The following is a 22,833-nucleotide window of genomic DNA, read 5'->3' as shown; positions in this document are numbered from 1 at the left end:
TCCCCTCTCTCCACTCTCCTCTCTCTTTCTCTCTTCACTCCCCTCTCTCCTCTCTCCACTCCCCTCTCTCCTTCTCTCTCCTTCTCTCTCCACTCCCCTCTCTCTTTCTCTCTCCACTCCCCTCTCTCCTTCTCTCTCCACTCCCCTCTCTCCTTTTCTCTCCACTCTCCTCTCTCTTTCTCTCTCCACTCCCCTCTCTCCACTCTCCTCTCTCTTTCTCTCTTCACTCCCCTCTCTCCTCTCTCCACTCCCCTCTTTCCTTCTCTCTCCACTTCCCTCTCTCTTTCTCTCTCCACTCCCCTCTCTCCTTCTCTCTTCACTCCCCTCTCTCCTTCTCTCTCCACCCCTCTCTCCTTCTCTCTCCACTCCCTCTCTCCTTCTCTCTCCACTCCCCCTCTCCTTTTCTCTCCACTCCCCTCTCTCTTTCTCTCTCCACTCCCCTCTCCTTCTCTCTCCACTCCCCCCTCCTTCTCTCTCCACTCCCCTCTCTCCACTCCCTCACTCCTTCTCTCTCCACTCCCCTCTCTCTTCCTCTCTCCACTCCCCTCTCTGCTTCTCTCTCCACTCCCCTCTCTCTTTCTCTCTCCACTTCCCTCTCTCCTTCTCTCTCCACTCCCCTCTCTCTTTCTCTCTCCACTCCCCTCTCTCCTTCTCTCTCCACTCCCTTCTCTCCTTCTCTCTCCACTCCCCTCTCTCCTTCTCTCTCCACTCCCCTCTCTCTTTCTCTCTCCACTTCCCTCTCTCCTTCTCTCTCCACTCCCCCTCTCCTTTTCTCTCCACTCCCCTCTCTCTTTCTCTCTCCATTCCCCTCTCTCCTTCTCTCTCCACTCCCCCCTCCTTCTCTCTCCACTCCCCTCTCTCCACTCCCTCTCTCTTTCTCTCTCCACTCCCCTCTCTCCTTCTCTCTCCACTCCCCTCTCTCCTTCTCTCTCCACTCCCTTCTCTCCTTCTCTCTCCACTCCCCTCTCTCTTTCTCTCTCCACTTCCCTCTCTCCTTCTCTCTCCACTCCCCCTCTCCTTCTCTCTCCACTCCCCTCTCTCCTTCTCTCTCCACTCCCTTCTCTCCTTCTCTCCACTCCCCTCTCTCCTTCTCTCTCCACTCCCCTCTCTCCTTCTCTCTCCACTCCCCTCTCTCTTTCTCCCTCCACTTCCCTCTCTTCTTCTCTCTCCACTCCCCTCTCTCCTTCTCTCTCCACTCCCCTCTCTTCTTCTCTCTCCACTCCCCTCTCTCCTTCTCTCTCCACTCCCCTCTCTCTTTCTCTCTCCACTTCCCTCTCTCCTTCTCTCTCCACTCCCCCTCTCCTTCTCTCTCCACTCCCCTCTCTCCACTCCCTCTCTCCTTCTCTCTCCACTCCCCTCTCTCCTTCTCTCTCCACTCCCCTCTCTCTTTCTCTCTCCACTCCCCTCCCTGCTTCTCTCTCCCTCTGTTCACGTAAGGTTTGTGAAGTATGGATTCTCCATATCTGGATTTCTGCTCTCCTGACAGTTCCAGTCCAAACGTGTGATCCATCCCTTGGTGTGTTGGTTCTGAGGTCACCGCTCAAGTCAATGTGGAACTCGTAGATGGTTTGGGGGGGATGGGTGTTGGTGTGATGGGAGGAGACTACCACCTTACAAATCACCTAGACAATTTCTTGACTCTTGATCTTCAGAATATTGAATACCCCTGGATTACAACTGGCTGATCTGACTTTGTGTTTGGTCTGCTCTTGTGCCTTATATCTTGTCACATGTGGAAATATCATCATACTTGGCCAACTCCCTCTACCATGTATCTGGGTCAGTGTAGAATGTCTCATTCCCCTGTCTGTATAACTCAGTTCTTGCCATGCAGAGCCAGATGTTTGGGAATGACCTGCCAATGAGTGTGAACAGCTGGATCTCAGCCCCCTTCCCTGCATCACCCAACTGGTCACACTCCGTTCCCTCCCGAGCTGATTGTTCTTGCTCTATTACCCAGTCCCTGATCAAGCCAGTTTATCATCCCCACTTTCATTTACTCTCTCTTGTGGTATCTTCTCAGAGGCCGTCTGAAAGCCCGAATACACCGCATCATTCGGTCCATTCTACTAGTTCCAGCAAACCTGTCACTTGTGGTTTCCTTGTCAGACTTGCACCCTGTCAAGTGTTCTGCTGGCTTCCTCCGAATGGAGCAGTGTGAGTTCATCCTTCAGGGGGCGAAGGGTGGGATAGAAGAGAGTTAGTGTTCAGAGGGACAAGGGTATCAGTCGTGAATCACTGATTCATGCAGCGTCAGCAACAGTTAGGTCAGCACAGGGCATGCTAATCTTGAACACACAATTCACCTTGTCCCAGTTAGGTAGAGCCCTGGTAGGACCACACCAAGAATGTTGACAAGCAACTATTTCTGGTGAGTGTAGTACTGCAGCACCTTTTCCGCACACTACTTGTGAATAACACTGGGGTGGGGAGGGAGACTGGGGATCTCACTGATCGTTTACCTCAGACCATCTGGCAGCAAAAGGCCAAAAGGCCATGAGGGAGAAAATTTATCCTAAGATGAGTCTTTATAAGGCATTGGTCAGACTGCACGTGCAGCAATGTGAGCAGTTTTGGGCATGTTGTCGAAGAAAGGATGTGCTGGTATTGGAGAGAGTCCAGAGGAAATTTACAAGAATGAATTGGGAATTATAGAGTTAATTTACAAAGAGCATTTGATAGCTCTGGTCTCTGTACTCACTGGAATTTAGAAGAATGAAGAGGGATATCTCGTTGAAACCTACTGAATATTGAAAGGCCTAGATAACGTGGACATGAAGAGGGTACGTCCTATACTAAGTGAAGTGGGCACAGCCTCAAAATAGAAGGATGTTCTTTTAGAACAGAGATCTGTGGAACTTATTGCCACAGATGGCTGTGGGGGCCAAGTTATTGCATATATTTGAAACAGAGTTTGATAGGCTCTTGATGAATAAAGGTGTCAAAGGTTACAGAGAGGACGCAGATGAATGAGGTTGAGAGGGATAGTAGATAAACTATGATGGAATAGCAGATTAGGCTTGATGAGCCAAATGGAATCAGAATCAGGTTTATTATCACCGGCATGTGATGTGAAATTTGTTAACTTAGCAGCAGCAGTTCAATGCAATACATAATCTAGCAGAGAGAAAAAATAATAATAAATAAAATAAAACATAATAATAATAAATAAACAAGTAAATCAATTACGTATATTTAATAGATTTTAAAAGAGTGCAAGAACAGAAATACTGTACAGTATATCAAAAAAAAGTGAGGTAGTGTCCAAGGGCTCAATGTCCATTTAGGAATCGGATGACAGAGGGGAAGAAGCTGTTCCTGAATCACTGAGTGTGTGCCTTCAGGCTTCTGTATCTCCTACCTGATGGTAGCAGTGAGAAAAGGGCAAGCCCTGGGTGCAGGAGGTCCTTAATAATGGACGCTGCCTTTCTGAGACACCACTCCCTAAAGATGTCCTGGGTACTTTGTAGGCTAGCGCTGTAGCTTTTCTATGTTTCTATGTCTATGTTTACCCAAAATGGGGCTGACTAAATTCACAACCTTCTGCAACTTATTTTGGTCCTGTGCGGCACTTCTATTCCTGATAGGCTGAATATCTTTTATGCTGGGTTCGATCGGCAGAACGATGTGCTGGTGAGAAAGGCACTCTGTCTGGCAGCAGCTGATGTAAGGAAGACCCGAGTCGGGGTCAGCTCACACAAAGCCGTGGGGCTTGATAACAAACCTGGTTGGGTGCTGAGGGACTCCACAGCCCAGTTAACAGACATTTCACCCTCTATCTGGAACAGTCCACTATCCCCTCAGGATTGCAGGGGGCCACCATCTTCCTTGTGCCCAAAAGGGACATAAAGCCCTGGCCAGAAGTAACAACCTCAGCTGTTTTAAAAATACGGACTGGAACATGTTCAGGGAAGAGGCTGCCTCAACAACTACTGTCCAGAGGCACTGACCTCAACAACAATGAAGTGTTTTGAGCAGTTGGTTATGGATTGCATTAAATCCCATCTTCCTGCTACATTGGATCCTTTACAGTTCGCTCATCGTTCAAGTTGTCCACTGATGATGCCATAGCCTCTACTCCATCCTGTCCCACCTGGAAAATGGCGCCTCATATGCCAGGATGCTGTTTCTCGATTTCAGCTCAGCGTCTAATATGACTATCCCTCAGAAGCTGGTGGGTAAGCTGTCCTTGTTGGGTCTCAACACCTCTCTCTGTAACTGAATCCTGGACTTCTTGACAGAAAGGCCACAGTCAGTCTGTGTGACAGAAACACTCAATCACGCTGAGCATCAGCACCCCCCCCGGGCCACGGCCGTCCGTGCTGCTGCTGCTGCGTGACTGCACTGCTAGATCCAGTTCAAACCGAATCGTTAAGTTCGCACACAAGAGAAAATCTGCAGATGTTGGAAATTTGAGCAACACACACAAAATGCTGGCCACGCAGTATCTAGGAAAAGAGCACAGTCAATGTTTTGGGTCAAAACTCTTTGGCAGGACTGGAGAAACAAAAACTAAGGAGTAGATTTAAAAGGAGAGAGAAACACCGGGTGATAGGTGAAACCTGGAGGGTGAAGGATGAAGTAAACAGCTGGGAGTAAATCAGTAAAAGACAGAAGGCAAAAGAAGAAAAGGTGGGGGGGGGGAGGAACACCAGAGGGAGTCAATAGGCAGAAAAGGAGATAAGGTGAGATGGAAAAGGGGATGGGGAATGGTGACAGAGATGGTGGGGTTGGGGGGCATTACCGGAAGTTCAAGAAATAAAAGTTTGTGCCATCAGGTTGGAGGCTACCCAGACGGAATATAAGGTGTCGTTCCTCCAATCTAAGTGTGGCCTTATCCCAGCGGTGGAGGAGGCCGTGGATGGACATTTCAGAACGGGAATGGGAATTGGAATTAAAATGGGTGGCCACTAGGAGATCCCGCTTGTTCTGTGGATGGAGTGTAGATGCTCGGTGAAACAGTCTCCCAATCTACCTCAGGTCTCACTGATATATGGGAGGCCACAGCAGGAGAACCATACACAGTAAATGACCCCAACAGACTCACAGGTGAAGTGTTGCCTCACCTGGAAGGACTGTTTGAGGCCCTGAATGGTAGTGAGGAAGGAGGTGTAGGGGCAGGTGCGGCACTCGTTTCATTTGCAAGGATAAGTGCCAGGAGGGAGATCAGTGGGGAGGGATGAATGGACAAGGGACAAGTCGCGTAGGGAGTGATCCCTGCGAAAAGCAGAAAGTGGGGGAGGTGGGAGGGAAGATGTGTGTGGTGGTGGGATCCTTTTGGAGGTGGCAGAAGTTTTACATGCTGGACATGAAAGCTGATGGTAGGTGAGGTCAAGGGGAACTCTATCCCTGGTAGAGTGGTGGGAGGATGGGGTAAGAGCAAATGTGTGTGAAATGGAGGAGATGCGGTTGAGGGCTGTGTTGATGGTGGAAGAAGGGAAGCCCCTTTCTTTGAAAAAGGAGGACATCTTTTCCGTTCTGAAATGAAAAGCCTCCTCCTGAGAGCAAATGTGGCAGAGACGGAGGAATTGAGATGAACTGAGTAGCAGGGTAGGATGAGGTATAGTCCAGGTAGCTGTGAGACTCCGTAGGTTTACAATAGATGTCAGTGGATAAGCTGTCTCCAGAGATAGAGACAGTAAGGTTGCGGAAGTGGAGGGAGGTGTCGGAAATGGACCAGGTAAATTTAAGGACAGGGTGGAAGTTGGAGACAAAATGGATGAAGTCGACAATGTCAGTATGGGTGCAGGAAGCAGCACCGATGCAGTCGTTGATATAATGTAGGAAAAGTACAGGATGGTCACCATTGTAGGCTTGAACTGTTCAACTTAGCCAATAAACGGGCAGGCACAGCTGGGACCCATGCGAGTGCCCATGGCTACACCTTTTGTTTGAAGGAAGTGGGAGGAGCTAGGGGAGAAATTATTTAGAGTGAGGACAAATTCTGCTAAGCAGAGGAGAGTGATGGTGGAGGGGAACTGGTTAGGTCTGATGTCTAGAGAAGATGGAGACCTTTGAGTCCTTCCTGGTGGGGGATGGAGGTATATGGGGACTGGACATCATAGTGAAAATAAGATGATGGGGGCCAGTGAACTTGAAATCATTGAAAAGATCCAGAGCTTGTGAAGTGTCATGGATGTAGGTGAGAAGGGACTGAACTGGGGGGAATAAGTCAGAGTCGAGGTATGTAGATATGAGCTCAGTGGGGCAGGAACGAGCTGAAACAGTGGGTCTACCTGGACAAGTGGGTTTGTGGATCTTGGGTAGGAGGTAGAAACGGGAGGTGCGGGGTGCGGGGTGTGGGAACTACGAGGTTGGTGGCGGTGACTGGGGGATCCTCAGAGGCAATAAGGTTGGTGATGGTGTGGGAGACAATGGCCTGGTGTTCCTTAGTGGGGTCCTGTTTGAGGGGTAAATAGGAGGAGGTGTGTGAGAGTTGGTGCCGGGTCTCAGCAAGGTAGAGGTCAATCCGCCATACAACTACAACACCTCCCTTATCTGCGGATTTGATGGTGAGGTTAGAATTAGTGCGGAGGGAGTGGAAAGCTGAGCATTCGGAAGGAGCGAGGTTGGAATAGGAGAGAGGAGTGTTAAAATCTAGATGATTAATGTCCTGTCTGCAGTTGGCAATGAAAAGGTCCAGAGCAAGCAGAAGACCAGCATGAGGTGTCCAGGAAGAGGAGGAGGGTTGAAGACAGGAGAAGGGGTCATTGATGTGGGGTGGAGAGCTCAGAAAGTTCACAGATGACAGTGGTTGGCTTCATTAGCAATGACAAGACAGCGTACTAAGAGGAGGTAGAGAGAGGTGAATCTCTACAGTTCCTTGTTGTGGGTGGTGGGGGTGTGGTAAGCAAAAGCATTCAGTGGATGTAGATGAACGTTGGAAAGATTGAGGAATTGAGGGCTCTGGTGGACTGGTGTATTAGGAAAGCATAGCTCAATGTAGATCAGCAACAATCAAACTGCTAAGGTCTAGATCTAATGCACCTTCTTCCCTTACAACCATTGGCTCACTACAGACACTGAAATGTGAGTGGATGCATGTGATACATTATGCTTGCGTACCCATACTAATTCTCACTATGTTGTATGCTTTTACAGTCTGACTCAGGGGCCCTGCTGTGGGCCCCAGTGTGTGCTGGCACCCCGTTACCAACAGTGCAGCGGAGAGACGGAGTGTGCCCTCAAGAGTCACTGTGATGGAGTGAGCCCCACCTGCCCAGATTCTTCTCCCAAGGAGGACCACACCCTCTGCAACCATGGGCTGCTGCTGTGTGTGAATGGGGTGAGTACATAATCAGAGCTCGCACTGTCTGTTCCCAGCACCCTGATCTGCTGCAACATGGGTTCTATCAGCTCCGTGCTTTTAACAAGCCCCAGGGTCTTTATTCAGCTTACAACAACGTAAGGAGCATCAGCAGAGCCGGGGAAGTTTGCCCTGATGTTTAGAAACATACATAGAAAATAGGTGCAGGAGTAGGCCATTCGGCCCTTCGAGCCTGCACCGCCATTTATTATGATCATGGCTGATCATCCAACTCAGAACCCCGCCCCAGCCTTCCCTCCATAACCCCTGACCCCCGTAGCCACAAGGGCCATATCTAACTCCCTCTTAAATATAGCCAATGAACTGGCCTCAACTGTTTCCTGTGGCAGAGAATTCCACAGAGTCACCACTCTCTGTGTGAAGAAGTTTTTCCTAATCTTGGTCCTAAAAGGCTTCCCCTCTATCCTCAAACTGTGGCCCCTCGTTCTGGACTTCCCCAACATCGGGAACAATCTTCCTGCATCTAGCCTGTCCAATCCCTTTAGGATCTTATACGTTTCAATCAGATCCCCCCTCAATCTTCTAAATTCCAACGAGTACAAACCCAGTTCATCCAGTCTTTCTTCATATGAAAGTCCTGCCATCCCAGGAATCAATCTGGTGAACCTTCTTTGTACTCCCTCTATGGCAAGGATGTCTTTCCTCAGATTAGGGGACCAAAACTGCACACAATACTCCAGGTGTGGAGTATTGATGTGTTCCTCAAAGCAAACAGCATGGAGTCTATACAGCAAGGAAACAGGCCTTTCAGCCTGGTTTGGGCCATATCTGACCTAATCCCATTTGCATTTGTCCCATTTCCCTCTAAACTTTCCAACCCATGTACCTGCCCAATGCTCTGCCAGGAGTGTGGTAGAGGCAGGTACTCTAGGGACATTTAAGAGACTCTTAGGCACATGGATGAAAGAAAATTGGAGAACTATGTGGTTAGATTGATCTTGGAATAGGTAAAAAGGCAGGCACAACTCCGTGGGCTGAAGGGCCTGTATTGTATTGTATTGTTAAATATCTTTTAAATGCTGTAACTATATCCACCTTGACCACTTTATCTAGCAGCTCACTCCAGATACCACCATCCATCTTTAACCTAGGCCAGTGGCACTGTGGCCAGCTCTGAGGTTCAGCAGGCGGAGTGATAGTGATATAGTCTCAGTAGTTTGGGGGGGGTGCAGACAGTAGGTTGAAAGAGCCGTGAAAGAGATGCCAAGATGGTGTGTTGCCTCCCAGGTGCTAGGGTCAGGATGTGGAATATTCTCAAGAGGCAGGGTGAGCATCTAGAGGGCGTGGTGCACATTGACACCAATGTCAGATAGGAAGGGGGAAGAGGTCCTACACAGTGAGCATAGGGAGTCAGAGAAGAGGCTGAAGAGCAGGACGTCCAAGACAGTGATCTCTGGATTATTCCCACAACCACCTGTCGTCAGGGCAGGAATTTGATGGTAGTAGGGATGAATGAGTGGCTGAGGGCAGGGTTTCAGATTTCTGGACCATCTAGGGAAGTTATGACCTGTACAAAAAGGGTACACCCGAACCCGAAAGGTACCTATATCCTGTGGGGAGGTTTGTTAGAGCTATTGGGAAGGGTTTAAACTCATCTGGCAGGGGATGGGAACCGAAGTGATAAGGGCTAAGGATGGGGTGATTGGTATACAAGTGAATGCAGTGTGTATTGAGACTGTGGGAAGGGTAGGACAAACTTGCAGTAGTGGAATAGTTGCAGTGTTAAAGGGAAACAAATTCAAAGAGGGTGACAAACACAGGACTGAGGGTGTTATATTTGAATGCCCACAGTACACAGAATAAGGGAGATGATCTTGTAGCAGGTATGACATTGTGGGCATCACTGAGCCTGAAAGGAAATTATGGTTGAGAGTTTAACATCCAAAGATACATATTGTATCAAAAGGACAGGCAGGTGGGCAGAGGACCTGACATGGCTCCTTGGTAAAAGATGAAATCAAATCCTCAGAAAGAGGTGACATAGGATCAGAAGGTGTAGAATCCTTGTGGGCAGAGTTAAGAAACTGTAGGAGTGAAAAAGCCCTAATGGGAGTTACATACAGGCACCCGAACAGTAGCCAGGATGTGGGATATAAATTACAACAGGAAATAGATAAGGCATGTAATAAGGGCAATTTTATGATCGTCGTGGGAGATTTCAATATGCAGGTAGATAAGAGGGAATTTGTAGAATGCCGGCAAAAGGGCTTTTTAGAGCCATTCATGGTTGAGCCACTGGGTAAAAGGCATTTCTGAATTGGGTGTTGTGTAATAAACCAGATTTGATTAGGGCGTTTAAGGTAAAGGGATCCTTAGGAGGCAGTGATCATAATATAATGGAATTCATCCTGCAGTTTGAGAGGGAGAAGATGAAGTCAGATATATCAGTATTATGATGGGAATGACAGAGGAATGAGAAAAGAGCTGGCTAAAGTTGATTAGAAGGGGCCACTAGCAAGGATGATGGCAGAACAGCAATGACTGGAGTTCCTGGGGCAATTCAGAAGGCACAGGATAGATACACTTCAAAGATGAAAATGTATTCTAAAGGGAGGATGAGGCAACCATGGCTGACACATTAAGTCAAAACAGTTTAAAGTGAAAGAGAGGGCATATAATAAAGCAAAAATTACTGAGAATTTAAAGGATTGGGAAGCTCTTAAAAACCAACAGAAAGCTTCTAAAAACCATAAGGAGAGAAAAGATGAAATATGAAGGTAAGCTAGCCAATAATATCTAAGAGGATACCAAAAGTTTGTTCCGATATATAAAGAGCAAAAGAGAGGCAAGAATGGATAATAAACTGCTGGAAAGGTAGTAGACGTAGAAATGGTGGACGAACTTAATAAGTACTTGGTATCAGACTTCGCTGTGGAAGATACTAGCAGTATGCCAGAAATTTGAGAGTGTCAGTGGGCAGAAGTGAGAGTAGATTCTTTTGCTAAGGAGAAGATGTTTGGGAAGCTGAGGGTCTGAAGATAGATTAATTACCTGAATCAGATAGACTACATCCCAAGGATCTGAAAGAGGTTGTGGAGGCATTAGTAATGATATTTCAAGAATCACTAGATTCTGGAATGATTCTGGAGGACTGGAAAATTGCAAATGTCACTCTACTCTTTAAGAAGGAAGGAAATTATAGGTAAGTTAGCTTCACTTCAGTGGTTAGGAAGATGTTGGAAGGTCTTAAGGATGAGGTTCTGGGGTACTTTGAGTCACATGATTAAGTAGGCCAAAGGCAGCATGGTTTCCTTCAGGGGAAATCTTACCTGACAGATCTGTTGGAACTCTTTGAGGAAGTAACAAGCAGGATAGACAAAGGAGAGTCAGTGGGTATTGTTTACTTGGATTTTCAGACGCCTTTGACAAGCTGCTGCAAATGAGGCTGTTTAACAAGATGAGAGCCCATGGTATTTCAGGAAGGATACTAGCATGGAGAGAAGATTGGCCGATTGGCAGGAGACAAAGAATGGGAATAAAGGGGGCCTTTTCTGGTTTTCTGCTGGTAGATAGTGCTGTTTACAGTGGTGGGTATTAGGATGCTTTATTTCCTGTTATATGTTAACGATGTGAATGATGGAATTGATGGCTTCGTAGCCAAGTTTGCAGACAATAAAAAGATAGGTGGTGAGATAAATAGCTCTGAGGAAGCAGGGAGTCTCTGGAAGGACTTGGACAGATTGGGACAGTGGGAAAAAGAAGTGGCAGACGGAATGTGGTGTAGGGAAGTGTATGGTCATGCACTTAAGTAGAAGGAGTAAAGGCATAAACTATTTTCTAAATGGGGAGAAAATTCCAAAATCAGAGGTGCAAGGGGACTTTGTGCAGGGTTCCCTAAAGGTTAAACTGCAGGTTGAATTGATGGTAAGGAAGGCAAATGCAAAGTTAGTATTCATTTCAAGGGGTCTACAATATAAGAGCAAGGATGTAATTCTGAGGCTTTATAAGGCAACGGTCAGACTGCATTTAGAGTATTGTGAGCAGGTTTTGGCTCTTTATCTAAGAAGAGATGTGTTGGTATTGGCGAGGGTCCAGAGGTTCACGAGACTGATTCTGGGAATGAAACATGTGAGGAGTGTTTGATGGCTCTGGGCCTAGACTCGTTGGACTTTAGAAGAATGCAGGGAGATCTCATCATAACCTATTGAATATTGAAATGTCCAGAAATGGTGATGTTTCCTATAGTGGGTGAGTCTTGGGCCAGAGGCCCAGACTCATAATAGAGGGATGTCTATTTAGAAGAGAGATGAGAACAAATTTCTTTAGCCAGTGGGTAGTAAATGTATGGAATTCATTGCCAAGTCACCGAGCATATTTAAAGCAAAGGTTTAAATATAGGTTCTTGGTTAATCAGAGCATGAAATGTCACAGGGAGAAGGCCTGAGAATGGGGTTGAGAAGGATAATAAACTGGCCATGATGGAATAAGGAGCAGACTTGCTCAGCCGATTGGTCTAGTTCTGCTCCTATCCCTATCCCATCTCTGCAGTAGAAGAATCCTATCAGTCCAGCAGCTCTTTTGCCCAGGTGAAAGATATCTGCTCTGAAAGTTACTGTGGATGTGATTCCCCTCCTTTCTGAGCAGTCAGCTCAGGTGTAGGTATCACATTACAAACAGGAAAATCCGTTCATTCCTTAGATACTCAGCCACTGGTCTGGGGTCCTTGGACACAAGTCCTTCTGACATTGGAACAGGCTCTTGCTATATCCTCTTACTTTGTAGGAATCTTAAACATCTCTTGTCAATTTTTCACAGTTTTCCTGGTCTAATCTCCAGAACCCTCTCCTCAAAGCCAAAGGTTTGTATTAAAACAGCCACTGATTCACTCACATCATTAGGCAGGGGAACTGTTCACTGACTGTGCATGAGTCCAGAAAATATGGTTGTCCCCTGAGGTGGACACACAAATTACTCAATTCTGTTGAAGTCTGACAGGAGTCAGGTTCTCTGGCACTGAACTAGGCACTGGATATATACACAACAGAGATACGTCTGCTCAGAATTCCTAGCAGAGATCTCCTCACAAGTATCAAAGGATATTTACCTGAATATGGTAAGCTGTCCCAAAGGCAAATTGAACAGATGTGGTGGTCCTTTGTTTTAAAGGAAAGAGAGAGTGTCCTTTGATACCTTACATATGCTCATCAGGTCAAACATGGGATGATTCCAAACTCGACCTCCCTCAAGTGACAAATCCGTGATCCTCCATGCCGAACAGCATTGGGGAGAAGCAGTGAGGATGGCAAGAACATAGAGTTCTTTGGGAGGGGACTTCAATGACCATCACCAGCACCACCACAAAGAGAGAGCTGGTTGAATCCTGATAGGTCAGTGGTAGCAGACAGTGAGGAATAACCAGGAGAAATTGCCCTTCCTTCCACACTGACCAGTATCCATCCCAGTCTGAGCTTCCCAAAACTCCCCAGGATTGATTTGGTTCTACTTCTGACCCAGGCCCAGAGTAGATCCACACCAGGATAGAATCAATCACACCGGAATAGAATCACACCAGAACAGAATCACACCGGAATAGAATCACACGAGAATAGAATCACACCGGAATAGATACACACCGGAATAGAATCACACCGGAACAGAATCACACCGGAACAGAATCACACCGGAATAGAATAACACCTGAATAGAATAACACCGGAATAGAATCACACCGGAACAGAATCACACCGGAACAGAATCACACCGGAATAGAATAACACCTGAATAGAATAACACCGGAATAGAATCACACCAGAACAGAATCACACCGGAACAGAATCACACCGGAATAGAATAACACCTGAATAGAATAACACTGGAATAGAATTACACCGGAATAGAATCACATCGGAACAGAATCACATCGGAACAGAATCACACCGGAATAGAATCAAACCAGAACATATCCACACCAGAACAAAGTCTCACCAGAACAGATCCACCCCAAAACAGAATCACACCAGAACAGATCCATACCAGAACAGAATCACACCAGAACAGAATCACACCAGAACAGATCCACACCAGAACAGGGTCTCACCAGAACAGAGTCTCACCAGAACAGGGTCTCACCAGAACAGGTCCTCAACAGAACAGGTCCTCATCAAAACAGGTCCTCACCAGAATAGAGTCTCACCAGAACAGGGTCTCACCAGAACAGGTCCCCACCAGAACAGGGTCTCACCAGAACAGGGTCTCACCAGAACAGGTCCACACCAGCACAGAGTCTCACCAGAACAGGTCCTCACCAGAACAGGTCCACACCAGAACAGGTCCACACCAGAACAGGGTCTCACCAGAACAGGTCCACACCAGCACAGAGTCTCACCAGAACAGGTCCTCACCAGAACAGGTCCACACCAAATCAGGGTCTCACCAGAACAGGGTCTCACCAGAACGGGGTCTCACCAGAACAGGGTCTCATCAGAAGAGGTCCACACCAGAACAGGGTCTCACCAGGTTCTCACCAGAACAGGTCCACACCAGAACAGGGTCTCACCAGAACAGAGTCTCACCAGAACAGGTCCTCACCAGAACAGGTCCACACCAAATCAGGGTCTCACCAGAACAAGGTCTCACCAGAACAGGGTCTCATCAGAACAGGTCCACACCAGAACAGAATCTCACCAGAACAGATCCACAATGTTTAAGAGCGGTTTGGATAGGTACATGTCGGGATAGTAGGGATACGAAGGACCTGTTCTGGTGCAGATCTTTGGGAGTAGGCAGTTTAAATGGTTTTCAGCATGCTCCAGATAGACCAAAGGGCTGCTTCTGTGCTGTACTTCTCTCTGACTGACACGAGAAATGATCCAGACCAGAATTGTTCCACATCAGAACTGAGCATCCATGAGGTGCTCTACAGCAGCAGAATCAGGACTGTGCCCTTCCCACGATACGGCCCTCGGTAGCTGCCCCATTACATTAAAAGCTGCACACACTGGTTGCGAGTGGGAGGGAGAGGGGATGCTTTCAATGAGGTGTGTTGGTTCTGCAGTAAGCAGCCTGCAATGATACAGCAGTGAGCGTCACTAACTGCTTCCTTGTGATCCCACAGCAATGCTCGGGGTCCCTGTGTGAGCGGCATGGCTTGGAACAGTGCAGCTGTGGTGCCCAATCTGCAGAGGAGGAGTGTCACCTCTGCTGCCAGCTGTCAGGTATGGCAGGACCATGGAGGAAGGGTGCGGGCACAGCTGGACACTGTGGGAGTGGTTGAGAGGATGGTGCATTGGACAGGGGTGGTGGTCTCTGTCTGCCTAGGACCCAGGGGCTGAGCACCAGGGAGTAAAGGTCAGTGTGGGGCATCAGAGCCTGGGTCCTGGGCCAGGGACAAGGGACCTGGAACCAAGGAATGAATGGGCTTCACTCGGCCAAGGATGGCCCTCAGCCCATCTGTGGTGAAGTTAGGCAGGGATCAAAGTCAAACAGAGACTGGTGCTGCACCATCTAGCCACCCATCCCTTCACTAACCCACCACACATCTTCACAATCCAGCGACCCCTTCACCCACTCAGACCTGCGCACATCCATGCTCCTCTTAAATGCCCCACCATCCTCTTTACTGCCCCATTAAAACATTTACTGCTAAACTCTTCATGGCCCCATCATGGCTCCACCCACTTCACCACCTTAACCACCTCTTCACAGCCAATTCACCACCCACCACCTTACCCACCCCTCACGGTCCCACTCATCACACCACCACCTTACCGACCCCCTCACTGTCCGATTCACAACCCCACCACCTTACCCACCCCCTCACAGCCCCACTCACCACCCAACCAGCTTACCCACCCCTCACTGCCCAACTCACCACACCACCACCTTACCCACCCCCTCACAGCCCCACTCACCATTCCACCACCTTACCCATCCCCTCACTGCCCGATTCACCACCCCACCACCTTACACACACCCTCACTGACCCACTCACCACCCCACCAACTTACCCACACCCTCACTGCCCCACTCACCAATCACCACCTTACCCACCCCCTCACTGCCCGATTCACCACCCCACAATCTTACACCCCCCCCCACTGCCCCACTCACCACCCCACCACCTTACCCACCCCCTCACTATCCGATTCACCACCTCACCACCTTACCCACCCTCTTACTGTCCGATTCACCACCCCACCACCTTACCCAGCACCTCACTGCCCCACTCACCACCCCAATACCTTACCCACCCCTCACTATCCGATTCACCACCTCACCATCTTACCCACCCTCCTACTGTCCGATTCACCACCCCACCACCTTACCCAGCCCCTCACTGTCCCACTCACCACCCCAACACCTTACTCACCCCCTCACTGTTCAATTCAGCACCACACCACCTATCCCACCCGCTCACTGTCCAATTCACCAGCCCACCACCTTACCCACCCCCTCACTGCCCGATTCACCACCCCACCACCTTACTCACCCCCTCACTGCCCCACTCACCACTCCACCAGCTTACCCAGCCCCTCACTGCCCCACTCACAACCCCAACACCTTACTCTGCCCCTCACTGTCCAATTCACCACCCCACCACCTTTCCCAACCCCTCACTGTCCATTTCACCACCCCACCACCTTACCCACCCCCTCACTGTCCAATTCACAACCCCACCACCTTACACCCCTGCTCACTGCCCGATTCACCACCCCACCACCTTACCCACCCATCTCTGACCCACTCACCGCTCCACCACTGTCCGATTCACCACCCCCAGACTGCCCGATTCACCACCCCAGCACCTTACACACCGCTCACTGCCCCACTCACCACCCTACATTACACACCCCCTAACTGTCCGATTCACCACCCCACCACCTTACCCACCCCCTCACTGCCCCATTCACCACCCCACCACCTTATGCACCCCCTCACTGCCTGATTCACCACTCCACCACCTAACACATCCCCTCACTGCCCGATTCACCACCCCACAACCTTACCCACCCTCTCACTGTCTGATTCACCACCCCACAATCTTACACCCCCCCCACTGCCCCACTCACCACCCCACCACCTTACACACCCCCTCACTGTTCAACTCACCAGCCCACCACCTTACACACCCCCACTGTCTCACTCACCACTCATCACCTTACCCACACCCTCACTGCCCGATTCACCACCCCACCACCTTACCGCCCTGCTCACTGCCCGATTCAGCAGCCCACAACTTACCCACCGCCTCACCACCTGATTCACCATCCTACCACCTTACACACCCCCTCACTGCCCCAGACACCACCCCACCACCTTACCCACCCCCTCACTGTACGATTCACCACCCCACCACCTTACCCACCCCCTCACTGCCTGATTCACCACTCCACCACCTAACATACCCTCTCACTGTCCGATTCACCACCACACAACCTTACCCACCCCTCTCTGACCCACTCACCGCTCCACCACCTTACCCACCCCTCACTGTCCGATTCACCACCCACCACCTTACCCACCCCCACACTGTCCGATTCACCACTCACCACCTTACCCACCCCCACACTGTCCGATTCACCACCCCACCACCTTACACACCCCCTCACTGCCCCACTCACCACCCCACCACCTTACACACCCCCTAACTGTCCGATTCACCACCCCACCACCTTATCCACACCCTCACCATCCGATTCACCACCCCAACACCTTACTCACCCCCTCACTGCCCCACTCACCACTCCACCAGCTTACCCAGCCCCTCACTGCCCCACTCACAACCCCAACACCTTACTCTGCCCCTCACTGTCCAATTCACCACCCCACCACCTTTCCCAACCCCTCACTGTCCATTTCACCACCCCACCACCTTATCCACCCCCTCACTGTTCAATTCAGCAGCCCACCACCTTACACACCCCCTTACTGTCTCATTCACCACTCACATCCTTACACATCCCCTCACTGCCCGATTCACCACCCCACCACCTTACCCACCCCTCCCTGACCCACTCACCGCTCCACCACCTTTCCCCACCCCCTCACTGTCCGATTCACCATCCCACCACCTTACCCCCCTGCTCACTGCCCAATTCAGCACCCCACCACTTACCCACCGCTCACTGCCCCAGTCACCACCCCACCACCTTACACAACCCGTTTACTGTTCAATTCACCACCGCATCAACTTACCCACCCCCTCACTGTCCAATTCACAACCCCACCACCTTACCCACCCTCTCACTGTCTCACTCACCACCCCACCTTCCTACACACCCGCTCACCGTCCGATTCACCAACCTATCACCTTACACACCCCCTCACTGCCCCACACACCACCCCACCACCTTACCCACCCCCTCACTGTCCAATTCACAACCCCACCAACTTACACACCCCCTCACTGTTCAATTTACCATCCCACCACCTTACACACCCCCTCACTCTCCGATTCACCACCCCACCACCTTACCCACCACCTCACTGCCCCACTCACCACCCCACCACCTTACCCACCACCTCACTGCCCCACTCAACACCCCAACACCTTACCCAGCCCCTCAGTGTCCGATTCACCACCCAACCACCTTACCCACCTCCTCACTGCCCGATTCACTACCCCACCACCTCACTCACCCCCTCACTGCCCCACTCACCACCCCACCTTCCTACACACCCGCTCACCGTCCGATTCACCAACCTATCACCTTACACACCCCCTCACTGCCCCACACACCACCCCACCACTTTACCCACCCCCTCACTGTCCGATTCACCACCCCACCACTTTACACATCCCCTGACTGCCCCACTCATCACTGCACCACCGTACCCACCCTTTGACTGCCCCACTCACCACCCAACACCTTACCCACCCCCTCGCTGCTCCACTCACAACCCCACCACCTTACCCACACCATCACTGTCCAATTCACCACCCCACCACCTTACACACCCCTGACTGTTCAATTTACCACCCCACCACCTTACACACCCCCTCACTGCCCGATTCACCACCCCACCACCTTACCCACCCCCTCACTGCCCCACTCAACACCCCACCACCTCACACACCCCCTCACTGCCCGATTCACCACCCCACCACTTTACCCACCCCCTCACCCTCCGATACACCACCTCACCACTTTACACACCCCCTCACTGCCCCACTCAACACTCCACCACCTTATCCATCCCCTCACTGTCCGATCCACCATCCCACCACCTTACCCACCCCTCACTGCCCCACTCAACACCCAACACCTTACTCAGCTCCTCACTGTCTGATTCACAACCCCACCACCTTACCCACCCCCTAACTGTCCGATTCACCACCCCATCACCTTATCCACCCCCTCACTCTCTGATTCACCACCCCACCACCTTACCCACCCCCTCACTGCCCCACTGAACACTCCACCACCTTACCCACCCCCTCACTGCCCCATTCACCACCCCACCACCTTACTCACCCCCTCACTGTCCGATCCACCATCCCACCACCTTACCCACCCCTCACTGCCCCACTCAACACCCAACACCTTACTCAGCTCCTCACTGTCTGATTCACAACCCCACCACCTTACCCACCCCCTAACTGTCCGATTCACCACCCCATCACCTTATCCACCCCCTCACTCTCTGATTCACCACCCCACCACCTTACCCACCCCCTCACTGCCCCACTGAACACTCCACCACCTTACCCACCCCCTCACTGCCCCATTCACCACCCCACCACCTTACTCACCCCCTCATTGTCCGATCCACCATCCCACCACCTTACCCACCCCTCACTGCCCCACTCAACACCCAACACCTTACTCAGCTCCTCACTGTCTGATTCACAACCCCACCACCTTACCCACCCCCTAACTGTCCGATTCACCACCCCATCACCTTATCCACCCCCTCACTCTCTGATTCACCACCCCACCACCTTACCCACCCCCTCACTGCCCCACTGAACACTCCACCACCTTACCCACCCCCTCACTGCCCCATTCACCACCCCACCACCTTACTCACCCCCTCATTGTCCGATTCACCACTCCACCACCTTACCCAGCCCCTCACTACCCCACTCACCACCCAACCTCCTTACCCACCCCCTCACTGTTCAATTCACCAGCCCACCACATTACCCACCCCCTCACTGCCCGATTCACCAACCCACCACCTTACACATCCCCTCACTGTTCAATTCACCACCGCACCACCTTACCTACCCCCTCACTGTCCAATTCACCACCGCACCACCTTACCCACCCCCTCACTGTCCGATTCACCTCCGCACCACCTTACTCACCCCCTTACTGCCCCACTCACCAACCCACCACCTTACCCACCCCCTCACTGTCCGATTCACCTCCGCACCACCTTACTCACCCCCTTACTGCCCCACTCACCAACCCACCACCTTACCCAACCTCTCAGTGTCCGATTCACCACCCAACCACCTTACCCACCTCCTCACTGCCCGATTCACAACCCCACCACATTACACACCCCCTCACTGCCCAACTCACCACCCCACCACCTTACCCACACCCTCACTGCCCGATTCACCACCCCACCACCTTACCCACCCTTTCACTGTCCAATTCACCATCCCATCACATTATACACCCCCTCACTGCCCGATTCACCACCCCACCACCTTACCCACCCCTTCATTGTCCAATTCACCACCCCACCACCTTACCCACACCCTCACTGTCCCTTTCACCACCCCACCACCTTACCCACACCCTCACTGCCCGATTCACCACTCCACCACCTTACACACCCCCTCACCATCCGATTCACCATCCTACCACCTTACAGACCCCCTCACTGCCCCAGACACCACCCCACCACCTTACCCACCTCCTCACTGTACGATACACCACCCCACCACCTTACGCACCCCCTCACTGCCTGATTCACCACCCCACCACCTTACCCACCCCCAGACTGCCCGATTCACCACCCCACCACCTTACACACCGCTCACTGCCCCACTCACCACCCCACCACCTTACACACCCCCTAACTGTCCGATTCACCACTCCATCACCTTATCCACCCCCTCACTCTCTGATTCACCACCCCACCACCTTACCCACCCCCTCACTGCCCCACTGAACACTCCACCACCTTATGCACCCCCTCACTGCCCCATTCACCACCCCACCACCTTACTCACCCCCTCATTGTCCGATTCACCACTCCACCACCTTACCCAGCCCCTCACTACCCCACTCACCACCCAACCTCCTTACCCACCCCCTCACTGTTCAATTCACCAGCCCACCACCTTACCCACCCACTTACTGTCTCACTCACAACTCAACACCTTACCCCCCTGCTCACTGCCCGATTCAGCACCCCACCACCTTACCCACCGCCCACTGCCCCACTCAGCACCCCACCACCTTACCCACCCCCTCACTGTCCGATTCACCACCTCACCACCTTCCCACCCCCTCACTGTCTGATTCACCACGCCACCACCTTACACAGCCCCTCACTGCCCCACTCACCACCCCACCACCTTACCCAACCCTACACTGCCCGATTCACCACCCCACCACCTTACCCACCCACTTACTGTCTGATTCAGCACCCTACCACCTTACCCAACCCCTCACTGTCCCACTCACCACCCCACCACCTTAGCAAACCCGGCACTGCCCCACTCTACACCCTAGCTCCTTACACACCCCCTTACTGCCCTACTCACCACTCACCACCTTGCCCACCCCCTCACTGTCGAATTCACCACTCACCACCTTACCCACCTCCTCACTGTACGATTCACCACCCCACCACCTTACGCACCCCCTCACTGCCTGATTCACCACTCCACCACCTAACACACCACTTGACTGTCCGATTCACAACCCCACCACCTTACACATCCCTTCACTGCCCGATTCACCACCCCACAACCTTACCCACCCTCTCACTGTCCGATTCACCACCCCACAACCTTACCCACCCCTCTCTGACCCACTCACCGCTCCACCACCTTACCCACCCCCACACTGTCCGATTCACCACCCACCACCTTACCCACCCCCACACTGTCCGATTCACCACCCCACCACCTTAACCACCCCCTCACTGCCCCACTCACCACCCCACCACCTTACACACCCCCTAACTGTCCGATTCACCACCCCACCACCTTACCCAACCCTACACTGCCCGATTCACCACCCCACCACCTTACCCACCCACTTACTGTCTGATTCAGCACCCTACCACCTTACCCAACCCCTCACTGTCCCACTCACCACCCCACCACCTTAGCAAACCCGGCACTGCCCCACTCTACACCCTAGCTCCTTACACACCCCCTTACTGCCCTACTCACCACTCACCACCTTGCCCACCCCCTCACTGTCGAATTCACCACTCACCACCATACCCACCCCCTCACTGTCCGATTCACCACCCCACCACCTTACCCACCCCCTCACTGCCCGATTCACTACCCCACGACCTTACACATCCCCTGACACACCCCCTCACTGCCCCACTCACCACTCTACCACCTTACCCACACCCTCGCTGCCCCACTCACCACCCCACCACCTTACACACCCCCTCACTGTTCAATTCACCACTGCATCAACTTACCCACCCCCTCACTGTCCAATTCACAACCCCACCACCTAACCCACCCCCTCACTGTCCGATTCACAACCCCACCACCTCACACAATTCCTGACTGCCCCACTCACCACTCCACCACCGTACCCACCCCTTCACTGCCCCACTCACCACCCAACACCTTACCCACCCCCTCGCTGCCCCACTCACCACTCCACCACCTTACACACCCCCTCACTGTTCAATTCACCACTGCATCAACTTACCCACCCCCTCACTGTCCAATTCACAACCCCACCAACTTATACACCCCCTCACTGTTCAATTCACCACCCCACCACCTTACCCACTCCCTCACTGCCCGATTCACCACCCCACCACCTTACCCAGCCCCTCAGTGTCCGATTCACCACCCAACCACCTTACCCACGTCCTCACTGCCCGATTCACTACCCCACCACCTTACTCACCCCCTCACTGCCCCACTCACCACCCCACCACCTAACCCACCCGCACACTGCCCCACTCAACACCCCACCACCTTACACACCCCCTCACCATCCGATTCACCAACCTACCAGCTTACACACCCTCTCACTGCCCCACACACCACTCCACCACTTTACCCACCCCCTCACTGTCCGATTCACCACCCCACCACCTTAACCACCCCCTCACTGCCCGATTCGCCACTCCACCACCTAACCCACCCCCTCACTGTCTGATTCACAACCCCACCACCTCACACATCCCCTGACTGCCCCACTCACCACTCCACCACCGTACCCACCCCTTCACTGCCCCACTCACCACCCAACACCTTACCCACCCCCTCGCTGCCCCACTCACCACTCCACCACCTTACACACCCCTGACTGTTCAACTTACCACCGCACCACCTTATACACCCCCTCACGGCCCGATTCACCACCCCACCACCTTACCGACGCCCTCACTGCCCCACT

At 51.8% G+C, this 22,833-nt stretch overlaps 1 protein-coding gene across 2 annotated transcripts in view; it reads left to right on the top strand.

The window, feature by feature from the left end:
* LOC140188076 (disintegrin and metalloproteinase domain-containing protein 10) overlaps positions 1 to 22,833 on the top strand; it is a 157,418-nt gene that overhangs the window by 97,185 nt on the left and 37,400 nt on the right. For both annotated transcript variants that reach the window (XM_072244021.1, XM_072244020.1), the window contains exons 12-13: positions 7,102 to 7,285; positions 14,382 to 14,481. In XM_072244021.1, coding sequence (XP_072100122.1) covers positions 7,102 to 7,285; positions 14,382 to 14,481 — 284 coding nt within the window. The remainder of the gene's footprint in view (positions 1 to 7,101; positions 7,286 to 14,381; positions 14,482 to 22,833) is intronic.

This window comes from Mobula birostris, chromosome 26 (genome assembly GCF_030028105.1).
Source record: "Mobula birostris isolate sMobBir1 chromosome 26, sMobBir1.hap1, whole genome shotgun sequence".
In the NCBI taxonomy this organism is placed as follows: Eukaryota; Metazoa; Chordata; class Chondrichthyes; order Myliobatiformes; family Myliobatidae; genus Mobula; species Mobula birostris.
This window is presented reverse-complemented; position numbering and strand designations above follow the sequence as displayed.